Source organism: Lolium perenne, chromosome 4 (genome assembly GCF_019359855.2).
Source record: "Lolium perenne isolate Kyuss_39 chromosome 4, Kyuss_2.0, whole genome shotgun sequence".
Taxonomy (NCBI): domain Eukaryota; kingdom Viridiplantae; phylum Streptophyta; class Magnoliopsida; order Poales; family Poaceae; genus Lolium; species Lolium perenne.
In genome coordinates this window covers 22441171-22463521 of record NC_067247.2, presented here as the reverse complement: position 1 = coordinate 22463521, position 22351 = coordinate 22441171, and the positions used below count along the sequence as shown (strand labels likewise).

The window sequence follows — 22351 nt, the reverse complement described above, 5'->3', positions numbered from 1 at the left end:
CAGTCAAAGCAGTCGATCCTCCTGCCGCCTGATTAGATAGAGTAGCCATGGCTACGACCTTCACTATCCCTCGTGACTGCACCCCAGCATCCCCTTCCCGTTTCAGCAACGAGCGCTAGCTCCATCGCGGCATTGGGCATGACCTCCTTGTTTTGGTTCCTTCTTCAGGCAATCACCCTAAGACACGACCACCCTAGGTTAACCACCCCAAAAAGAAAAAAAGAAAAAAAAAACTGTGCTGGAGGGTCATTAGACCTTCCACTATACTCCCCATCGGGAGCTCCAGATATCTGAATCGCATTCCTCCAACATTTGCACCTTGATTCACCGCGCGCCTTGCCCAGGATAACTTGGGATTTGTGAAAATCGATTTTCAAACATGTACTCTCAGCATAGGCTTGTTACTTGTCCAAGTGGTCAAAAATCATTTTATGCCTAGTTAGTTACACCTGGCAGAAATAATTGTACTAGCTAAGTTTCTGCTAAACTACTAAATTAATTTAGCAAAGCTTGCATGGCACAACCCGTGCACGTACGCCGTGGACCGTATAACAGAAATATAGTGGGAAAACTAAGGCATGACAAGTGATGATGAACCAGAGACAGTAGGAAGTTGTTGCAGGACAGACTATATGCAGAACAGTAATACTCTTTGTATATGGTGTTTCATTCTGCGAATGTCTGTAGGTCTGTTAAATTGCAACGAACATAATTCGATGTGTGTACATGTAACCTTTTAACTTGAGTATGGCTCCCTACTACATGTTGTGCTGTCAAACAGCCTCTTCGGTCAAAAGTCAAAACTGAGCTTATCTTCTACGCCTCGATCCTTTTCTCGCCTCCGCCATGTGCCTCTCCATGTTGGCCTTCTCCCAGAGACGCTTCATCACAAGATCCTCCTTCGTAAACTCATCTGAAACACATGATATATGATCATCTGTCAATGCTAGTGAATTCAAGTCTCTTTACCTAAGTTGGCGATGCACTTGCTCAGTGACAAGGCAAAGAGCATGCAAGTAGGGAAATAACATCGACAGCAATAAAAAAACAGCTCTCATGCATTACCACAGCACGGTTCAACCAGCAACTCCCTAGTTCACCCAGTGGGACATTGGCAGTAAACATAGCCGTGCATTGAAGTTATTTTCAGATTCTACTGTACTGCTAGAACTGAACTTGACAGACTACAGTGAAAGGATACTCCTTCAATCATCTGTTTTCGTGATGAACATCGGATTGGACTGAAAGGCGTAGTATTGGAATACAGGTGCCAGCTTGTTCTATTCTGCCATAGGGACAAAAGGCTTACTATTTTTGAAGTCTAAATTTGGAATAGGGGGCATGATCATAACCAGCCTACTCGTGGTTCTAAGTAACTTTTTCTTTCTATCAATATAACACAACATTTATACATTTTCTCGGAAAAAATATATAACTAAATTATGAAAAAGAAGTAGTCCCTCCGATCCAATTTAATTGTCGCAAGTTTATGCAAGGTTTGGAAAAACCTTGCATAACCTGCGACAATTAAATCGGATCGGAGGAAGTAAATATTTTTCATAATTCAACCATTTTGAGTACTTGGTGTACATATTGCTTGGGTTAGTTGGTATCACAACAAATAATCTTATATAATACCGATGATGATTGGAAAGGAGAGAGTAAAGTATTGCAGAGAGAGCTGGCCAAAAAGTACTACGGTATGACAGCGATACTACAGCCGAACATATCAAATAATGAAAGGAGAGAGTACAGTATTTCAGAACCCCAAGAGAGAGTTGGCCAAAAAGTACTATGGTATGACAACGATACTGCAGACGAACACATCAAAGAATGAGTACATGTCCTTATATAGGACTCAGGAACCGTCTATCCTAGGAACCGTCTATCCTAGAGATGGAGTTCAAATTTGATTTGAACTCTACTACCTTAGCTACTACTACTCTACTAGCAACATGATTAAAACAACAATTCTCCCCCTAATCTAGTTGCGGTAGAGGTTGATGACGCCAATTCTTTCTCGCAGATTTTGAAACTGAACGCGACCAAGTGCCTTGGTCAGAATATCTGCGAGTTGGTCTTCTGTGCCGATGTACTCGACCGTGACAGTTCCATCCTCAATGCAGTCCCTAATGTAGTGGTACCGCGTGTCGATGTGCTTGCTACGGTCATGGTTCACTGGATTCTTGCATAGTTGGATCGCAGACTTATTGTCCACGAGCAGATTAGCGACGAGAGGAGCAGATCCCAGCAAGTCGCCGAGCAAACGGCTGAGCCAAACACCTTGACACGCCGTCGTCGCAGCTGCGATGTACTCAGATTCGCAGGACGACAATGCCACCACCCTTTGCTTAAGCTCGCCGCCATGACACCGGGCAATTTCCGAAGAAGAAGAGTGTACCCGTAGTACTCTTCCCGTCATCGATATCACCGGCATGATCTCGCATCGTCGTAGCCGATCAGGTGTGCACCTTCTGGCGCGGAGGAGAACGAACAGCCGGTGTCGATCGTCCCCGCAATGTAGCGGAGCAGGTGCTTCACAGCACTCAGGTGCTCCGTGGTGGGCGCTTCCATGAAGCGGCTCACCATGCCAACGGCGAAGCTGATGTCCGGCCTCGTGTGCACGAGGTAACGCAGACTGCCGACAATGCTGCGGTACAGCGTGACGTCGATCGGAGGATTCGTGCTCCTCTTTGAGAGCTTCAGCCTTGGTTCCATCGGCACATGAGCTGCGTTGCAGTCAGCCATGCCCGCCTTTTCGAGCACCTTCGCTGCGAAGGCGCTCTGCTTCGACGTGATGTGGCCGGGAGCACGACATACCTCGATTCCCAGTGCAGGGGTGAGCAAGCCCGGGTCGCTCATCTTGAACTTGTCGCACATCCGGCCGCTTGAAGCTTGAGATTGCGGTGGTGCTCCACCTCTGTGACGACGAGATCGTCGACGTGACGCCGAGCGGGAGTCGTGAGTCACCCTCTCCACGAGTGTACACGGCATGCTCAGAAGCACTCCGCACGAAACCGAGTGACAGCAGCACGGCATGGAGCTTGGTGTTCCATGCGCGCGGGGCCTGACGGAGACCGTAGAGTGCCTTGTGGAGGCGCATCACCTTGCTCGAGTTGTTGCCGTCGACGAATCCTGGTGGCTGAGTCACATACACTTCCTCCCCCAAATCACCGTTGAGGAATGCCGTCTTCACGTCCATGTGGTGGACCTCCCACTTGAATTGGGCAGCGACGGCGATCGGAGCTGACAGAGTCCGATCGCGCAACGGGGCAAAGACTTCATCGAAGTCAATCCTAGCCGGCGGACGTATCCCTTCGCGACGAGCCTGGCCTTGTGCTTGAGGACGTGACCGTCGGCGTCACGCTTGAGCTTGAAGATCCACTTCAATCCGATGGGCTTGTGACCGGCGGCAGATCAGCAAGTGACCATGTACGGGTTCTCCTCGATTGACTGACTCATCGACCATGGCGAGCCGCCAATCTTCGTCTCCTTCGGCCTCGGCGAGCGTTGCTGGCTCGCCTGTGGGAGTGAGGAGGAGACGAAGATTGGCGGCTCGCCATGGTCGATGAGCTGCAGTCAATCGAGGAGAACCAGACATGGTCACTTGCTGATCTGCCGCCGGGTCACAAGCCCATCGGATTGAAGTGGATCTTCAAGCTCAAGCGTGACGCCGACGGTCCACGTCCTCAAGCACAAGGCCAGGCTCGTCGCGAAGGGATACGTCCCAGGCTAGGGATTGACTTCGATGAAGTCTTTGCCCCGTTGCGCGATCGGACTCTGTAAGGCTCCTGATTGCCGTCGCTGCCCAATTCAAGTGGGAGGTCCACCACATGGACGTGAAGACGGCATTCCTCAACGGTGATTTGGGGGAGGAAGTGTATGTGACTCAGCCACCAGGATTCGTCGACGGCAACAACTCGAGCAAGGTGATGCGCCTCCACAAGGCACTCTACGGTCTCCGTCAGGCCCCGCGCGCATGGAACACCAAGCTCCATGCCGTGCTGGTGTCACTCGGTTTCGTGCGGAGTGCTTCGGAGCATGCCCTGTACACTCGTGGAGAGGGTGACTCACGACTCTGCTCGGCGTCTACGTCGGCGATCTCGTCGTCACAGAGGGAGCACCACCGCAATCTCAAGCTTCAAGCGGCAGATGTGCGGCAAGTTCAAGATGAGCGACCCGGGCTTGCTCACCCCTGCACTGGAATCGAGGTATGTCGAGCTCAAGGCGAAATCCGTCCCGGCTAAGTTACGGGAGAAGCGGCGGCAACGGCGGTGTTCGTCCTAAACGAGATCCTTGACAAGGAGCACGGAAGGGAAGACACCATTTGAAGCCTGGTATGGCAGAAAACCTAGCGTTCACTTTCTTCGCGTATTCGGCTGCAAGGCATACGCGAAGGAGACGAAACCAGGCTTGAAGAAGCTTGAGGACCGCAGCCGCCCGATGGTGATGCTTGGGTATGAGGAAGGAAGCAAGGCGTATCGCCTATATGACCCGGAGAAGAAGTGCCTCCATGTCTCCCGCGACGTCATCTTCGACGAGGCCGCGAGCTGGGATTGGGGAGAGCACAATGACGGCGCCGCCACTCTCGCTGTGGAGAGTTGGACGATGTCGCAACCAACGGCAACACCGTCGGAGAAACCAGCTGAAGCGGCACCTGCATCAAGCTCTCCTTCGCCGTCACCACAGGTAGCATCGGCTCCGACTGGGCCACCATTGGTGGGTCGGCCCATCTCTGCGGCATCAGACCAGCCCGTGCGTTTCGTCTCTCCACCAGCACATGGAGGCATCGAGAATCTGGATGCTGGAGTTGACCCAAGTCTCGCTCGCTACCGCAACATTCGAGACTTCCTCAACCCAAATGAGGACATTCGAGACTTCCTCAACCCAAATGAGGAGAATCCAGGGCGGGCGGAGCGCCTCCTCCTCACTCCCACAGGCGAGCCAGCAACGCTCGCCGAGGCCGAAGGAGACGAAGATTGGCGGCTCGCCATGGTCGATGAGCTGCAGTCAATCGAGGAGAACCAGACATGGTCACTTGCTGACCTGCCGCCGGGTCACAAGCCCATCGGATTGAAGTGGATCTTCAAGCTCAAGCGTGACGCCGACGGTCACGTCCTCAAGCACAAGGCCAGGCTCGTCGCGAAGGGATACGTCCAGCGGCTAGGGATTGACTTCGATGAAGTCTTTGCCCCCGTTGCGCGACTGGACTCTGTCAGGCTCCTGATCGCCGTCGCTGCCCAATTCAAGTGGGAGGTCCACCACATGGACGTGAAGACGGCATTCCTCAACGGTGATTTGGGGGAGGAAGTGTATGTGACTCAGCCACCAGGATTCGTCGACGGCAACAACTCGAGCAAGGTGATGCGCCTCCACAAGGCACTCTACGGTCTCCGTCAGGCCCCGCGCGCATGGAACACCAAGCTCCATGCCGTGCTGGTGTCACTCGGTTTCGTGCGGAGTGCTTCGGAGCATGCCGTGTACACTCGTGGAGAGGGTGACTCACGACTCCTGCTCGGCGTCTACGTCGACGATCTCGTCGTCACGGAGGGAGCACCACCGCAATCTCAAGCTTCAAGCGACGGATGTGCGGCAAGTTCAAGATGAGCGACTGGGCTTGCTCACCTGTGCACAGGGAATCGAGGTATGTCGGGCTCCCGGCCACATCACGGCGACGAGAGCGCCTTCGCGGCGAAGGTGCTCGAAAGGCGGGCATGGCCGGCATCGCGCGGCTCATGTGCCGATGGAACCAAGGCGAAGCTCTCAAAGAGGAGCACGAATCCTCCGATCGACGTCCGCAGCTGTACCGCAGCATTGTCGGCGTCTGCGTTACCTCGTGCACACGAGGCCGGACATCGCCTTCGCGGGTTGGCATGATGAGCCGCTTCATGGAAGCGCCCACCACGGAGCACTGAGTCTTGTGAAGCTTTGCTCGCTACATTGCGGAGGACGATCGACACCGGTGTTCGTTCTCCTCAGCGCCGGAAGGTGCACACCGATCGGCTACGACGATGCGAGATCATCTTTGGTGATATCGATGACGGGAAGAGTACTACGGGTACACTCTTCTTCTTCGGAAATTGCCAGTGTCATGGCGAGCCGAAGCAAAGGGTGGTGGCATTGTCGTCTGCGACCGAGTACATCGCGGCTGCGACGACGGCGTGTCAAGGTGTTTGGCTCGGTAGTTTGCTCGGCGACTTGCCGGGATCTGCTCCTCTCGTCGCTAACCGCTTCGTGGACAATAAGTCTGCGATCCAACTATGCAAGAATCCAGTGAACCATGACCGTAGCAAGCACATCGACACGCGGTACCACTACATCAGGGACTGCATTGAGGATGGAACTGTCACGGTCGAGTACATCGGCACAGAAGACCAACTCGCAGATATTCTGACCAAGGCACTGTCACGGTCCTGTTTCGCAGGACGACAATGCCACCACCCTTTGCTTCTGGCTCTGCCATGACACTGGGCAATTTCCGAAGAAGAAGAGTGTACCTGTAGTACTCTTCCTGTCATCGATATCACCAGCATGATCTGCATCGCTGTAGCCGATCAGTGTGTGCACCTTACGCGCGGAGGAGAACGAACGGCCGTGTCGATCGTCCCCGCAATGTAGCGAGCAGGTGCTTCACAAAGACTCGTGTGCTCCGTGGTGGGTGCTTCCATGAAGCGGCTCATCATGCCAACGGCGGCGATGTCGGCCTCGTGTGCACGAGGTAACGCAGACCGCGACAATGCTGCGGTATAGCGTGATGTCGATCGGAGGATTCGTGCTCCTCTTCGAGAGCTTCACCTTGGTTCCATCGGCACATGAGTTGCGTTGCGGCCACCATGCCCGCCTTTCGAGCACCTTCGCCGCGAAGGCGCTCGTCAGCCGTGATGTGGCTGTGGAGCCCGACATACCTCGATTCCCTGTGCACAGGTGAGCAAGCCCGTGTCGCTCATCTTGAACTTGCCGCACATCCGTCGCTTGAAGCTTGAGATTGCGGTGGTGCTCCTCCCGTGACGACGAGATCGTCGACGTAGACGCCGAGCAGAGTCGTGAGTCACCCTCTCCACGAGTGTACACGGCATGCTCCGAAGCACTCCGCACGAAACCGAGTGACACCAAAGACGGCATGGAGCTTGGTGTTCCATGCGCGCGGGCCTCGACGGAGACCGTAGAGTGCCTTGTGGAGGCGCATCACCTTGCTCGAGTTGTTGCCGTCGACGAATCCCGGTGGCCGAGTCACATACACTTCCTCCCCAAATCACCGTTGAGGAATGCCGTCTTCACGTCCATGTGGTGGACCTCCCACTTGAATTGGGCAGCGACGGCGATCAGAGCTCCGACAGAGTCCGATCGCGCAACGGGGGCAAAGACTTCATCGAAGTCAATCCCTAGCCGGACGTATCCCTTCGCGACGAGCACTGGCCTTGTGCTTGAGGACGTGACCGTCGGCGTCACGCTTGAGCTTGAAGATCCACTTCAATCCGATGGGCTTGTGACCGGCGGCAGATCGACAAGTGACCATGTCCGGTTCTCCTCGATTGATCGCAGCTCATCGACCATGGCGAGTCGCCAATCTTCGTCTCCTTCGGCCTCGGCGAGCGTTCTTTGGCTCGCTGTGGGAGCGAGGAGGAGGCGCTCCGCCCGCCTGGATTCTCCTCATTTGGGTTGAGGAAGTCTCGAATGTTGCGGTAGCGAGCGAGACTTGGGTCAACTCCGGCATCCAGATTCTCGATGCCTCCATCTGGCTCTGGGTGGAGAGACGAAACGCACGGGGCTGGTCCGATGTCGCAGAGATGGGCCGACCCACCAATGGTGGCCCGGTCGGAGCCGATGCTACTGTGGTGACGGCGAAGGAGAGCTTGATGCGGTGCCGCTCACCGGTTTCTCCGACGGTGTTGCCGTTGGTTGCGACATCGTCCAACTCTCCACGAGAGTGGCGGCGCCGTCATTGTGCTCTCCCCAATCCCGGCTCGCGGCCTCGTCGAAGATGACGTCGCGGAGACATGGAGGCACTTCTTCTCCGGGTCATATAGGCGATACGCCTTGCTTCCTTCCTCATACCCAAGCATCACCATCGGGCGGCATGCGGTCCTCAAGCTTTTCAAGCGGTTTCGTCTCCTTCGCGTATGCCTTGCGGCCGAATACGCGAAGAAAGTGAACGCTAGGTTTTCTCGCCATACCAGGCTTCAAATGGTGTCTTCCCTTCCGGGCTCCTTGTCAAGGATCTGTTTAGGACGAACACCGCCGTTGTCGCCGCTTCTCCCCGTAACTTAGCTGGGACGGATTTCGCCTTGAGCATGCTCGGACGGCGCCAACGATCGTCCTGGTTCCGCCGTTCCACTACCCCATTCTCGTTGTGGAGAATAGGGCAAGCGGTGAGGTGACGTTGGACGCCATGCTCTGCGCACCACTCGGCGAACTCGTTCGCCGTGAACTCGCCGCCCGATCAGTGCGGAGCACGCGCAGAGTACGCCGCGTCTCCTTCTCCGTCTCGGCCCGGAAACGCCGAATTGCCGCAGCCGCCTCATCCTTCGACTCGAGCGGTACGGCCACATGTACCGCTCATTTGTCGTCGATGAGCAAGAGGAAGTACTTCTTCCCTCCCGGTGTAGTGGCGAGATTGGACCGCAGAGGTCACCGTGCACAAGCTCAAGAGGCTTCGTGGCGCGGTACTTGGTTCTTGCGGGAAATGGGGAGCGCGGTGCTTCCCCGCGATGCGAGCTTCGCAAGGCGCTCGGCGTGGGCGATGGTGGGGAGACCGCGCACCACTCCCTTCCTCGACATCTTCTCGAGGCTATCGAAGCTACGATGGACGAAGCGTGAGTGCCGGCGCCACGCGTCGTCATTGGCGTGCGCCGCCGGACACACACCGGCCGCACGATTTGGAGGCTGCGCCACGTAGAGTTTGTTCGTCGTCCTTGGCACCTTGGCGATAAGGACCTTGGCACGATCGCGGACCTCCATGTAGCCGTGCTCGACGTGGGTGGGGTACCCGAGCTCGTCTAGGCGCCCAATGCGACGATGTTCGACTTGAGCCGTGGGATCCAAGACACGCCGGCCAGCTCGTGATGTCGCTCGTTGTTGATGACGAAGAGGACGGTTCCGCGGCCACGTATGTCGACAACCGATCCGTCGCCGAAGCGCACCTTGCCGAGAGATCTGTCAGCCCGGCTCGGCGAAGACGCTGTCGTCGCCGGTCATGTGGTTCGACGCTCCGTGTCGAGGTACCATCTCGCGTCGGTGTCGTGCGACGTGCGCTCGAACACGACGCGGCGCGCTCCTCATTGAGATACACCCGCTCCCCGTGGCGGTGCGAGGTGGATCGATCGATGTCGAGAGGCTCGCACCGGCGGTGCGGGAGATGCGGCTCGACGATGGTGGCCATGTGCGGCTCCGGGTCTGCTTTTCCGCCATTCTCGTCTGGATCGGGTGCGCCGCGCAGCAGCCTTCGTCCCGCGCTTCTTGCGGCGATCACGCTTCCGGTGCCCCTTCTTGCCACAATAGTGGCGATTTACTGTGATCGAGCGTTCTGCTGGAGCCTTGCGATAGCGAGGACTTGGGCGGTGGCTTGCCATCCTTTTGTCCACCGCCACCGTTCTCGCGAGTCGCCTCCCCGCCGCATGCTCCTTCGTCCTCCCACCGCTTCTCTGTCAGCAAGTTGCCACCGAAGGCGGTGGTGTCCCGCTCGTGGTTCAGGCGATCCTCGACGGCCCGAAGGTGTCCGACAACCTCCTCCACGGTGAGTGTGGCCGGGTTCATCATCGTCTCCATCGAGAAAGCGATCTGCACAAACTGTTTTGGGACGACAGAGAGGAATTTCCTTACTATCTTCTCATCATCGCAGGTATCCCCGAGGGAGCGCATGGTGGCGGCGAGGTTCGTGATGCGCAACCCGAACTCGTCGATGCGCTCGCCATCCTTGAAGGCGATCGTCTCGAATTCAGTACGGAGCCGCCGCATGCGTGAATCGCGGACACGATCGTTGCCCTGGTGCTGCACCTTGATCGCCTCCCACGCCGCCTTGGCGCTCCCCTTCCCGATCAGCATTGGATGCATCTCGGGTGGAGTGGAGCGGAGCGATGCCGCCAAGGCACGCTTGTCCTCTCGCCGAGAAGGCTGCGGCGTCCTCGATCGCGTCCCGGAGCGATGCCGCTTGCGGGTTCACCTCCATCACCATGGCCCGATTGGTGTAGTCTCCGCGCTTGAGCATCGGGAAGACGAGGCTCGTGCGCCGCCTCCGCCGCTAGTCATCTCGCGGATCACCTCCCGGCCGTACCACGACCTCGCCCCGCCGTGTCGCACCTGCTCCGTCCCCGACTTGGCGATCGCCGTCGCTCGTTTGCCGGAGGAGGGGTTGCGGACGCACGCCGCTGCTGGAGAGGTGGTGGTGCCGACATCTCCCAACTTGGCTCTGATACCAATTGTTAGGTTTCACGGTGTATGCACACACACGAGTGATGCTGAAGCTCTCGAAGAGGAGCACGAATCCTCCGATCGACATCACGCTGTACCGCAGCATTGTCGGCAGTCTGCGTTACCTCGTGCACACGAGGCCGGACATCAGCTTCGCCGTTGGCATGATGAGCCGCTTCATGGAAGCACCCACCACGGAGCACCTGAGTGCTGTGAAGCACCTGCTCCGCTACATTGCGGGGACGATCGACACCCATTTGTTCGTTCTCCTCCGCGCCGAAAGGTGCACACACGATCGGCTACGACGATGCAGATCATCTTTGGTGATATCGATGACAGGAAGAGTACTACGGGTACACTCTTCTTCTTGAAATTGCCAGTGTCATGGCGAGCCGAAGCAAAGGGTGGTGGCATTGTCGTCTGCGAATGCGAGTACATCGCAAGCTGCGACGACGGCGTGTCAAGGTGTTTGGCTCGGCCATTTGCTCGGCGACTTCTTTGGGATCTGCTCCTCTCGTCGCTAATGCGCTCGTGGACAATAAGTCTGCGATCCAACTATGCAAGAATCCAGTTGTACCATGACCGTAGCAAGCACATCGACACGCGGTACCACTACATCGGGGACTGCATTGAGGATGGAACATCACGGTCGAGTACATCGGCACAGAAGACCAACTCGCGAGATATTCGACCAAGGCACTTGGTCGCGTTCGATTTCAAAATCATGCGAAAGAATTGGCGTCATCAACCTCTACCGCAACTAGATTAGGGGGAGAATTGTTGTTTTAATCATGTTGCTAGTAGAGTAGTAGTAGCTAAGGTAGTAGAGTTCAAAACAAACTTGAACTCAGCCGTTGCTTAGTAGCTAAGGTAGTAGAGTTCAAAACAAACTTGAACTCAGCCGTTGCTTAGTAGCTAAGGTAGTAGAGTTCAAATCAAATTTGAACTCCATCTCTAGGATAGACGGTTCCTAGGATAGACGGTTCCTGAGTCCTATATAAGGACATGTACTCATCACTTGTAAGATAAGCTATTACGTAGAGAAATAAATCAAGAGCTTCAGCATCACTCGTGTGTGTGCATACACCGTGAAACCTAACAAGTGGTAATTACCTATATTTTGCCATGTGTTATCAGGTATCCTAAGAGATGTCCTGGTCAAATAGCATGCATCCTCCCACGCATATGGCAATTTCTTTACCCGGTATCTCCAAAACCAACAAATTTGCCAAGTAAGCAGCTGCCAAAAATATATATACAATTAATTCAACATTCTTCCAGTAAATTTTCAAACCCCATGCAGATATTTACAACGAGTTGATATATACAATCTTAGAAGAGATAAACTGACCTTGCCAATGAAGTAAGGCAGAAGTATAAGTTGGACTCCATAGAGACTCCACGCAGAAGGTTTCTTAACTCCCTGAATTTGCAAGTCAACTTCACCTCTAAGCTCATTTTCCAAATTTCTACATGAGAAACAACGGAATTATAGCCAGTCATAGTAAACCAATGCAACTATGCAAGTAATATGTGAAAGACTGATTCACAAGGCAACGGAATTTATCAAGGTTCATCAACTGTTTTCAACAGCATGTGACAATACACGTCCTTAAACTTTAAGCTCTCAGTTCGATATAAAGAACAGATGCAACTTTGAAGAAAAAAAGAAAGCAGGCTTCAAATTCTCAGACAGGAAAATTCAGCCCAAAAATCGAACTTATTAGATGTCATTCTTACTTATCGATCTGCTTGGTACCCTTTTTTTTGCTTGAAATTCCTCCTGTTCGCTCAAACTCCAATGCTTTCAACCTATTTCTGTAAGCAGGAGTTTGCTTCACACTTTCAATGGCCTGTAACAAGAGCATTACACTCAGTGAGTGGCGCTATAACAAAAACACGTAGTTGTCTTTCTATCACTCAAATGGAGAAAAAGAACACAGGATCTTATATTTATGTTGACCATTTGGTTCATAAACATCGAGTCAGAACAGCAGACTATAATCTCACAACCTTACTTTTGCCTTTCTGTTCAATATCCATACCTGACTATATGCTGTCAACTGGTGTATGTATTGGAATGCTGACATGATTAAAAGAAGGCCAATCAACACAGCACGAGGATCCTATCACAAACAGGAGGAGATATTAGCTTCATTAATACAGAAATGATGCAGAACGTTGCTATTAAACATCTCATTCATCCATAGAAAAAACTAACCGTTTTATATCCGTAGTAGGCCCTGTAGTATTGAGCAGTGTTGTAGAAGAACTGAAACGAGGTAAATAAATAGCACCCGCAGTAAGAATCAGTATTTAGCAGTGCTCAGTGGAAAGGAGAAGCTCATAAGGTGAGAGTTGACTAGGAGGCCAAAAGTATGGAATTTAACCTTAGCAAACACTATAATATAGAAAACTTATCCACATTTATCAAGTGAGCTACTACGAATATACATTATATGCCCTCTGACCGAGTAATAGAGCATATGTGTATCAATGTGTTTTTTGCAATATTATTCTATACTACCATCATGCTCACATATACAACTTCTGCTACATGTGCACTGCATATTCCCATCTAATCTCTGCATAGCCAAACAAGTGGATTTTCTCACAGTAAACAAGAAGGCAGAGGGTAAATTTTGCAGCCACGCACCATTAAGAATGTAAGCATATATCTGTCAGCTCACGAAATGTACTCTTTACAGCTGTTTCTCATGTGTAAAGTACTAATGTTCATTCTTTGTGCACATTCCAAACTGAAGGTAGGATGTCAACCATGTATTTAGTTTCATTTCATATATTTATTCTTGGGTTTCAGGAGATCCCCAATTCGATGAATCAAAAGTACAAAGCCATGTAGGGGAATAAAATTCTGGGCTGGTCCAAAAATCAAATCGGAACGCACTCACTAGGTACCTTATCTTCGAATAATTTTGTGCTTAGCCTCCCCTGTGTACAGACAGATTATACATACCTAATGACTAATGGCTGTGAAGCCAAACCTAACAAAAGTAATAGATAAACAGAAACAATTTGGCTCTGGCACATGATTTATGCAAAAAAAATTGCAATATCAAAAGGCAGATAGACTTCCACAAGTCAAAATGTAATACAGTAATATATTTATACAAAAGCAGAAACGCATGCTGAAGCCATAGAATTGGCATTTTGTTTGATACGAAGGATTGAGGGAATGAAGTTTTACCTCTTCTGGATGCGCAACAGCATAGTCATACTGCTCCCTAGTTGTCTCATCTTTTAGTATCTGATAAATAAAAATGTAGACTGAGTCAAAAAAAACCAACAGCAACCGGAAGTGGCATATAAGGAAAACCATGCCGAACGGAAGATGAAAATAGTATTCAACACAAACATCAATGTACTTCCGTAGCCTAATGATGAAATGCGTCAATTTCGTTACGCAAGACCAATAATTCAATGCATTCCATATGAGGACAGGAAGCTTCAAAGTGGAACTACCAATTAGAGAGCACACTTAGTTACGAAAACGTTGCATAGCCTAAGTGATAGAATAGCATATATCAAAATGTTTCTTCCAAAAAAAGGTGGCAGTCACTGCACTTAATTGTGCAGCATTAATCACTGATAACTGTAAATATACTGGTGGAGTGGTCAAGGTACCAAAAGATCATGCACAATACGCGCCAGTACATGGAGCTTAACAGCAGATAGCCATGTCGAAATAGCTTCAGAAAGAAGCTTTTTATACATTCCAGCCTAAATGGTGGAACAGCTCAATTTTCTGCCATGCAAGACAATAATTCAATGCATACTGCAAATTTCATATGAGAATTACAAAGTGCGGAACTAATTGCAAACTGTGGAGGGCACGATTAAATAAGAAAAATGTTCGCGCCAAAAACTTGAGTGAGCTCCAGCTACATGTTCAATGGTCTAACTAGTGTATACGACTGCGCTGCCACGTGCCAGACAGCTCTTGGAGCAGCTAGTTTTACAGCAGGAAGTACTGTATCAATGTTTCCCCCAAACATGTTTGATAGCCTAACTAGTGTACACCACCGCAATGCCGCGTGTCAGACAGAGATTCGAGCCGCTAGTTTCATATATCAAACAAAGAGATCGTGCAGCATTAATGGATGATGAAATTCGTAAATATACTGGCAGGCATACAAAGAGATCGTGCACAATACATGGAATTCGACAAGAGGCCTTGGGGAAACGTAAGCAGCTAAGCCATTAGAATCACGAGATGCAAAACTTGGAAGCAACAAGAGAAGGTCCAGGCAGGCCAAACCTCGTAGGCGGTGGCGACCTTGACGAAGAGCTTCTTCGACTCCGGATCGGGGTTCTTGTCCGGGTGGCTGCACAGCACAACGTATTCAGAGAAATGGTTGAGTAATGTGGGGGCAAGAACCGAGAGAGGGCGGGGAGGGACGGGGAGGAACTCACTGTTTGAGGGAGAGCTTGTAGTAGGCCTTCTTGATCTCGGACGCGTTAGCATCCTGCTTGACCCTGCGGAATTCGCGAGTTCGTGAGAAGGCGAGCGGGAAGAGAAGAGAGCGTACGGAGGGGAAGACGGCGGCGGGTTACCCGAGGAGGTCGTAGCAGTCGTCCTCGTCGCAGTAGATGGCGTTGGATGCCGGGAGGAGGAGGGCGGCGACGAGGAGGAGGAGGCAGACGGGGAGGGGAGAAACAGCAGCCATGGAGGCGGATCTGCCTTGCTGTTGTTGTTCTCGCCTGAGCGGCGCTGCTGCCGGCGAGCTGCTCCTGACGCCTGAGAGTGAGTGGGAGGAGCAGGAGCTGGGGAGTAGGTGTGGAGTGAGGAGCAGGAGGCAGGAGCCCGCCGCCGGCTCGCCGCCTCCGCCGTCTAGATCAAGGGACGACGGGGGCTGCGGAGAGAGAGGGATCCGGCGGCTCTTCTGACCAGACCAGTGGACGCTTAACGAATGGGCCAGCAAAAGACCCGAAGCCCATGTAGCCACCCGGGCTTGGATCGAATCAAGAGTTTGTGCCGTTTGGGTACAGGAATGACTCTGAAGATTGAGGTGAACTAAGAGGTTATTGCACCACAAGTACAAGAACTTGCACTCTATGTGCATTTTCATACAAAATCTTGCAAAACGTGTTTCACTCATACAACAACTTGTTCTAGACGTGCACAACTCATACAATTCAATGTGGTGTCGACACGTGGCAGTTTCCAGACATGGGAGGAAGATTTTCATTGCAACGTTGAAAAAATATGATAATTGCGAACAGGTCCTCGCCCCTAACACCATTTCCTTTTTTTTCCGCATTGACAAAAATTCCATGCATCTCCTGCGTTTCGAACCTGCAACCTCTAGGACGTGGGCCGGCAGTTTTCAGCTGACCAGCTCGGCTATTGAGGAGACTTGCTAAAAGTGGAGGCGTACTTCTTTTGGCCTGTATAATGTATCTGGTGAAAAGGAAAAAACCTTGTTCTTTTCTTTCGCTTAACAGAACGTAAATTTGGTATACACTAGGACAATACCCGCGCGTTGCTGCGGATGAACGAAATATATTCACTTCAAAAATAGAAAACAAAAGAGAATCATTTATCAATATGCCAGAATAAACTAAACTGCATCACTTCTGAGCCACGGGAGATGCGGTGCACTTCAGTGGATGCATTGACTAAAATAGTCCCACCCCGCTCCTTTGTACTGCATCTTACCTATTCATATACGTTCCACAGTTCCGTAGAAACAAGCAGCAATACAATGGGAAGGAGCCACGTCTAGATCCTCTACATACAAGGTAGACCTGCACGCTGCCGGTTATGAAATTAAAAGGAAAGAAGGATTAAGGTTGCATGTCCTGCACATTGAGAAGGGATGGATTTTTGGCCTTGCATGATGCACAATTGAAAGGGAAGGAGACGATGACGGGATGGCAGGTGCTCACGCAGTGAAGCCAGCAAAGACGCCCGGCGTGTATATTGCCTGCCGACCGTGATCAAAAGCCTGCGCCTACGACCATCTTAGAAGGAGTCCCTCTCAATACCCGCCTCCACCTCGGTTCAGGCTCCCCTATTCATGATTTTTTTTGTTGTACAAGTTCTTTTGCCTTGTATTTGTAATACCGGTGGATGGTATGAGGAAAAATCAATTTTCTGAGTTTTGTCGCCTACGAATTTTTTCTTATAGATGGGGTAAGAGGAGTTGCGGTGAATATATGTGGGAAAATCAATTTTCGGAGTTATGCAGCCTAAGAAATTTTCATCAAGAGTGGATAAGAGGAGTTGCGGCCAAAGGTCGGTGGAACTGGGTCCGTACGATCCAACTAATATTTGTGATTGGAGCTTCATCTAAAGTAATCATGGTCCAGCTTATGGGTCTGACTTATATCTTTAGGTTTGTTCTTCTATATATGCGGTCATCTTACATACTTTATAATTTACGCAGAAGTGATGCAGTTTAGTTTATTCTGGCATATTGATAAATCATTCTTTTTTGTTTTCTATTTTTGAAGTGAATATATTTCGTTCATTCGCAGCAACGCGCGGGAATTGTCTTAGTGTATACCAAATTCACGTTCTGTTAAGCGACAGAAAAGAACAAGGTTTTTTTCCTTTTCACCAGATACATTATACAGGCCAAAAGAAGTACGCCTCCACTTTTAGCACGTCTCCTCAATAGCCGAGCTGGTCAGCTGAAAACTGCTGGCCCGCACCCTAGAGGTTGCAGGTTCGAAACACAGGAGAACCAAGAAATTTTTGTCAGCGCAGAAAAAAAGGGAAATGGTGTTAGGGGCGAGGACCTGTTCGCAATTATCATATTTTTTCAACGTTGCAATGAAAATCTTCCTCTCATGTCTGGAAACTGCCACGTGTCGCCACCACATTGAATTGTATGAGTTGTGCACGTCTAGAACAAGTTGTTGTATGAGTGAAACACGTTTTGCAAGATTTTGTATGAAAATGCACATAGAGTGCAAGTTCTTGTACTTGTGGTGCAATAACCTCGTGAACTAACTTATGTGTTAAGAAATGGATCATCAAGATCTGAAAGTTTGATTTCAAGAGGAAATTTCAAGATAGGGATTTAAGTGAGTGTCATGACAGACTTATGAGTTGATCTATGGTTGATCTATGCCTTGATGGGCAGGTGGTACCGGAGACCGACACTTTTCGATATTTGGGGTCCATGTTGCAGAAGGATGGCGATATCGATGAAGATGTGGGCACCGAATCAAGGCTGGTTGGATGAAGTGGCGCCAAGCTTCTGGCGTACTCTGTGATAAAATGGTGCCACAAAAGCTAAAAGGCAGGTTTTATAGGACAGCTATCCGACCTGCGATGTTGTATGGTGCAGAGTGTTGGCCAACGAAGAGACGACATATCCAACAGTTAAGTGTAGCAGAGATGCGCATGTTGAGATGGATATATGGCCACACAAGAAAGGATCGGGTACGGAATGACGATATACGGGAGAGAGTTGGGGTAGCACTGATTGAAGAGAAGCTGGTCCAATATCGTCTCAGATGGTTTGGACATATCCAACGGAGGCCTCCGGAAGCGCCAGTGCATAGCGGACGGATAAAGCGTGCTGAGAATGTTAAGAGGGGTCGTGGTAGACCAAACTTGACATCGGAGGAGTCCGTTAAGAGAGACCTGAAGGTTTGGAATATCGACAAAGATTGAGCCATGGACAGGGGTGCGTGGAAGTTAGCTATCCACGTTCCAGAACCATGACTTGGCTTCGAGATCTTATGGGTTTCAACTCTAGCCTACCCTAACTTGTTTGGGACTGAAAGCCTTGGTTGTTGTTGGTTGTTGTAATCAAATTAAGAGTACTTTATGCACCTCAGCATGAGGAGATACAATGTTGGCCAAGACAAAAAGTGAAAATTGGATTCATGACACATAAATAATGTACCACTTGAGATCATGGGACATTGTGGTATGGTAAGCTATGTCAATTGTGCTTTATAAACTAACCCATTATATATGTGGCTTTGTGTTATCTATGTGGGCTAGGTATCTTTATGTGGGCATGTATCAAAAGGAAGATCTCATATAGCCCTTGAAAGAATGACATCAAGTGGTGATCTGTGATCGTCATCAAGGTTGAGAAGGAAAAGTTCGAGATAAGCATGTCAAGAAGATCATGTGCTTGAAGCTTTCTGTCCCCTTTGGTGATAATGAACATGTGAAGATGTTCCTTAATGAAGCTATCTCATAGTGGTGTATGGGGGAGAAAATTATGAGCCTTCAAGAAGCAACAAAGATTAAGTGAATCGTTCCGACTTGAATGAAACATGAAGAGGCATCATCAAGATAAAATGACATGCGCAAGGAAAAGTTATGGCATTGCTAGGTTTTCCTTTTACCAGTGTCAGGGTGTTTGTTGGCAGACCAGATTACAGGATAGATATTTGCACTATCAAAAGGGCTTTCGGTTAGGTAACTTAATCATGTCCTCTCAAGGAGTTTATTCCTTTGAATGCTTTGCATATTCTTATTCTTGTTTATTCTTGGTATTTCCCTGTGTGAGGTTCTTGAGCTTGTTTTGATCTATATTTTCAACAAGCTCAAGTTCATTGCAAACGGAATTTGTAGGCATCTTCTATTGCGCTTATGAGTATGGAGGTTTTGTCGTTCTTCATTTTTGGTGGTTTCATGTATCCCCACATTTGGTATTTAATATCTTACTATTTCTTGGGTTTTATTGTCTCTGTTAGATAGAGCTTGTTCTTATCTTTTCAAAACGCTCAATTTTATTGTTCACGGCGACATGATTTAGGAGTTACAGTTGTCATGTTGCTTGTGAATGCTTGTGTGCGCTTTTGATGATTGTGGCATGCACATTGCATTGTCAGAGATCTGTTGCCGTGCACCATTAGGATGGCAAGGCTTAGAAGGGTTGCGTGCGCCGACTTTTTTACATGATGTAATCAGCGGCTAGTTTTGCTGATGTGTAATATTTACACCCACCTTCCCATTTTATCTTGTTCACATGATGGCCTGTGGAGAGTTGGGAGTATGTGATTATATGTGATTTGGACTCTGGAAATGTATTCTTGCATCATGAAACTAGAAGGGCGGCATAACATGGTTATTAGGTTTTTTGTTGAATGTTACATAGTTAAATTGTTGGACATGTAGTCGGAGCTCATTGAAGTTTTTAGCACGAGCATTTTTCTTATGTAATCATGCCCTCTGATTGGTAACTCCACACTTTGCAATTCTTCATATGGAATTTGTACTATGCATTGAATTGTTGGTCTTGCATGAAGAAGTCAAGCAATTTCATTATTGGTCATTACCATATTTATTTTGCGTTGACTACTAATTTGATGTTTGGGGTTGCCTTTTGATGTTTGTGGACAGTAGGCACTTCATTGTCAGAGATCTGTTGCCGTGCAACATTGAGATGGTAGGAGTTAGAAGTGTTGCGTGCGTCGACGTGTTTACATGATGTAATCGACTGCTAGTTTTACTGATATGTGATATTTGCACTCATATTTCCATTTTATCTTGGTTCACATGATGGCCTGTGGAGACTTGGGAGTATGTTACTGTCGCTATTGATTGTGATGTGATTTAGACTCTATAAATCTGTGCTTGCATCATGAAACTAGAAGGGCAGCGTAACATGGTTGTTAGGTTTGTGTTGAATGATTGGGGTCTCTTTGGATGTACTCATGGAAGCATAGCATACATGAACTTCTAGTCTGAAAATTTTCTACCAGTGCCACATATGAGAAATTTGCTGTCCATGGTGACCAGATTTGGGAGTTACCGGCGTCATGTGGCTTGTCAAGGTTTAGTTGGTTGGCAGTTTGATTGGAAATTCTGAGGTCTCTTTTGTGATGTTACTGTAGTTGATCTTACAGTAACAAGCGACATCGTAGACACACTGTACTGGTGGAAGTATAGCATACATGAGCATTCCGGTATGAGAAAGTGATTTATAAAACCACATGCATCTCACTGTGTCCTTCCTGTCTGTCAATGGCGCCAAGCTATTCTCTGAGTGTCGATTGCACTACCTGCAGACCTGCTTCAATTTTAAGTTACTAACTAACAGATAACTTAAATTTTAGTGTTGCAACGGAGATTCAGTCAATGGTACATGACACCAAGATCAAGTTTGATAAGGAAAGGTGAGCAGCTGAACCATTTTGTTTGCCCTTAGCTTTCTGTTGTGCTTTTCGTAGGGTGAAGATTTGATATGTTCTTCTCTCATCATTGTGACCGAAGCCAATTCTTGACAAAAAAATGATGTGAATATTAATTGAATGTACCTTGAATGCTGACAAATGTTTATTGTTTTCATCAGCATACATACTTCTCTTGAAGCTCTAACAGAGACATCCACCGAGGTTTTAAAATTGCATCAACGCAATTGTTTAGATATGGTCATATGAATATATGTTGTAGTTTGGTTAACAACTGACTGTATGCAATGCAGTGTGAAGGTTCAATGAAAACCAAGTTTGAAGGCATCAATGAAAAGTTTTGTAAAGAAGTGGGCAGAAAATTTACCAATTTCAAAGGTAAGCCAAAGGAGTGCCTGCCACCATGGTATTTTAAATCTTTGGCGTATATTTTTGTTGCTAGCGGTGTACTTATCCACAAGTCATGTTGTGCAGATCTCTTCTCAAAGTTTGAAGTTGAAAAGGAGAAATTGGCTGTTGAGTGTGAACTGCAAAGTAAGTGCAATAGTGCATGCTTATACAGTAGCTGCGTGCGAAAGATCCTTTCTCCACACCCTTAAATATGATTTAAACAGTACTTGTTTGGAAGATATTTGCTGTACTTGACTCAACTATCGTTTATAAACAGGGAAGGAGGAGAAGGGAACTCTGTCTGACCTTGAGAAGACCGTTGCAAAGAAGTTTGCTGATGACAAGAAGATGAAGCACGTACGGTTGACAACTTGACACCCTGCTATGTCTACCAAAATTATGTTTTGCCTTTGTCACCATATCGATTCAGAGCAGTTGGGTTTGTTTGTACTAACACCTAATTTTCTTAGGCAAATAGCAGTGTAACTCTGTGTTTATGTTTCACTTTCACATGCAGGGTGACAAATCCATCAGCATGCTTAGGAAGTCCTTTGCCTCGTTTGCCCTGACCATAAGGACCGATACTTTACCATGTGCTCCCGTCTTTAGGATCGACTATTGAAGAATATGAAGCAGGTACAGTCGACCAGAACTGGCTTTCGCTCTTCTCACCATATCGCTTCAGCAAAGTTCAGTTTATTTCGACATATCATGTACTACTTCTCTTAGACAAGTACGAGTAGTAACTCTGTGTTTGTGTTGTCTATGTGGGTTAGATATCTTTCTGTGGGCACGCATGAAAATTAAGATCTCATATGGCCCTTGAGAGAATGACATTAAGTGGTGATCCGTGATCGTCATCAAGGTTGAGAAGGAAAAGTTCAAGATAAACATGTCAAGAAGATCATGTGCTTGAAGCTTTCCATCCCCTTTGGTGATAATGGACATGTAAAGATGTTCCCTAATGAAGCTATCTCATAGTGGTGTATGGGGGAGCAAATTATGAGTCTTCAAAAAGCAACAAAGTTTAAGTGAAGCGTTCCGACTTGAATGAAGCATGAAGATTCATCATCAAGATCAAGCGACATGCGCAAGGAAAAGTTATGGCATTGCTAGGTTTTCCTTTTACCAGTGTCAGGGTGTTTGTTGGCAGACCAGATTACAGGATAGATATCTGCACTATCAAAAGGGCTTTCGGTTAGGTAACTTAATCACGTCCTCTCAAGGAGTTTATTCCTTTGAATGCTTTGCATATTCTTATTCTTGTTTATTCTTGGTATTTCCCTGTGTGAGGTTCTTGAGCTTGTTTTGATCTATATTTTCAACAAGCTCAAGTTCATTGCAAACGGAATTTGTAGGCATCTTCTATTGCGTTTATGAGTATGGAGGTTTTGTCGTTCTTCATTTTTGGTGGTTTCGTGTCTCC

The 22351-nt window shown here is 48.9% G+C and overlaps 1 protein-coding gene across 1 annotated transcript; it reads right to left on the bottom strand.

The window, feature by feature from the left end:
• Nucleotides 1-633: 633 nt before the first annotated feature.
• LOC127291883 (dnaJ protein ERDJ7) lies at nt 634-15332 on the bottom strand. The gene is made up of 10 exons (XM_051321201.2): nt 14983-15332; nt 14842-14904; nt 14687-14753; nt 13616-13675; nt 12629-12679; nt 12453-12533; nt 12148-12260; nt 11759-11876; nt 11521-11647; nt 634-913 (listed from the first exon to the last, which is right to left on the bottom strand). The coding sequence occupies exons 1-10, from the start codon at nt 15093-15095 to the stop codon at nt 810-812; spliced, it is 897 nt and encodes a 298-aa protein (XP_051177161.1). The 5' UTR covers nt 15096-15332; the 3' UTR covers nt 634-809.
• Between the last annotated feature and the right edge of the window lie 7019 nt (nt 15333-22351).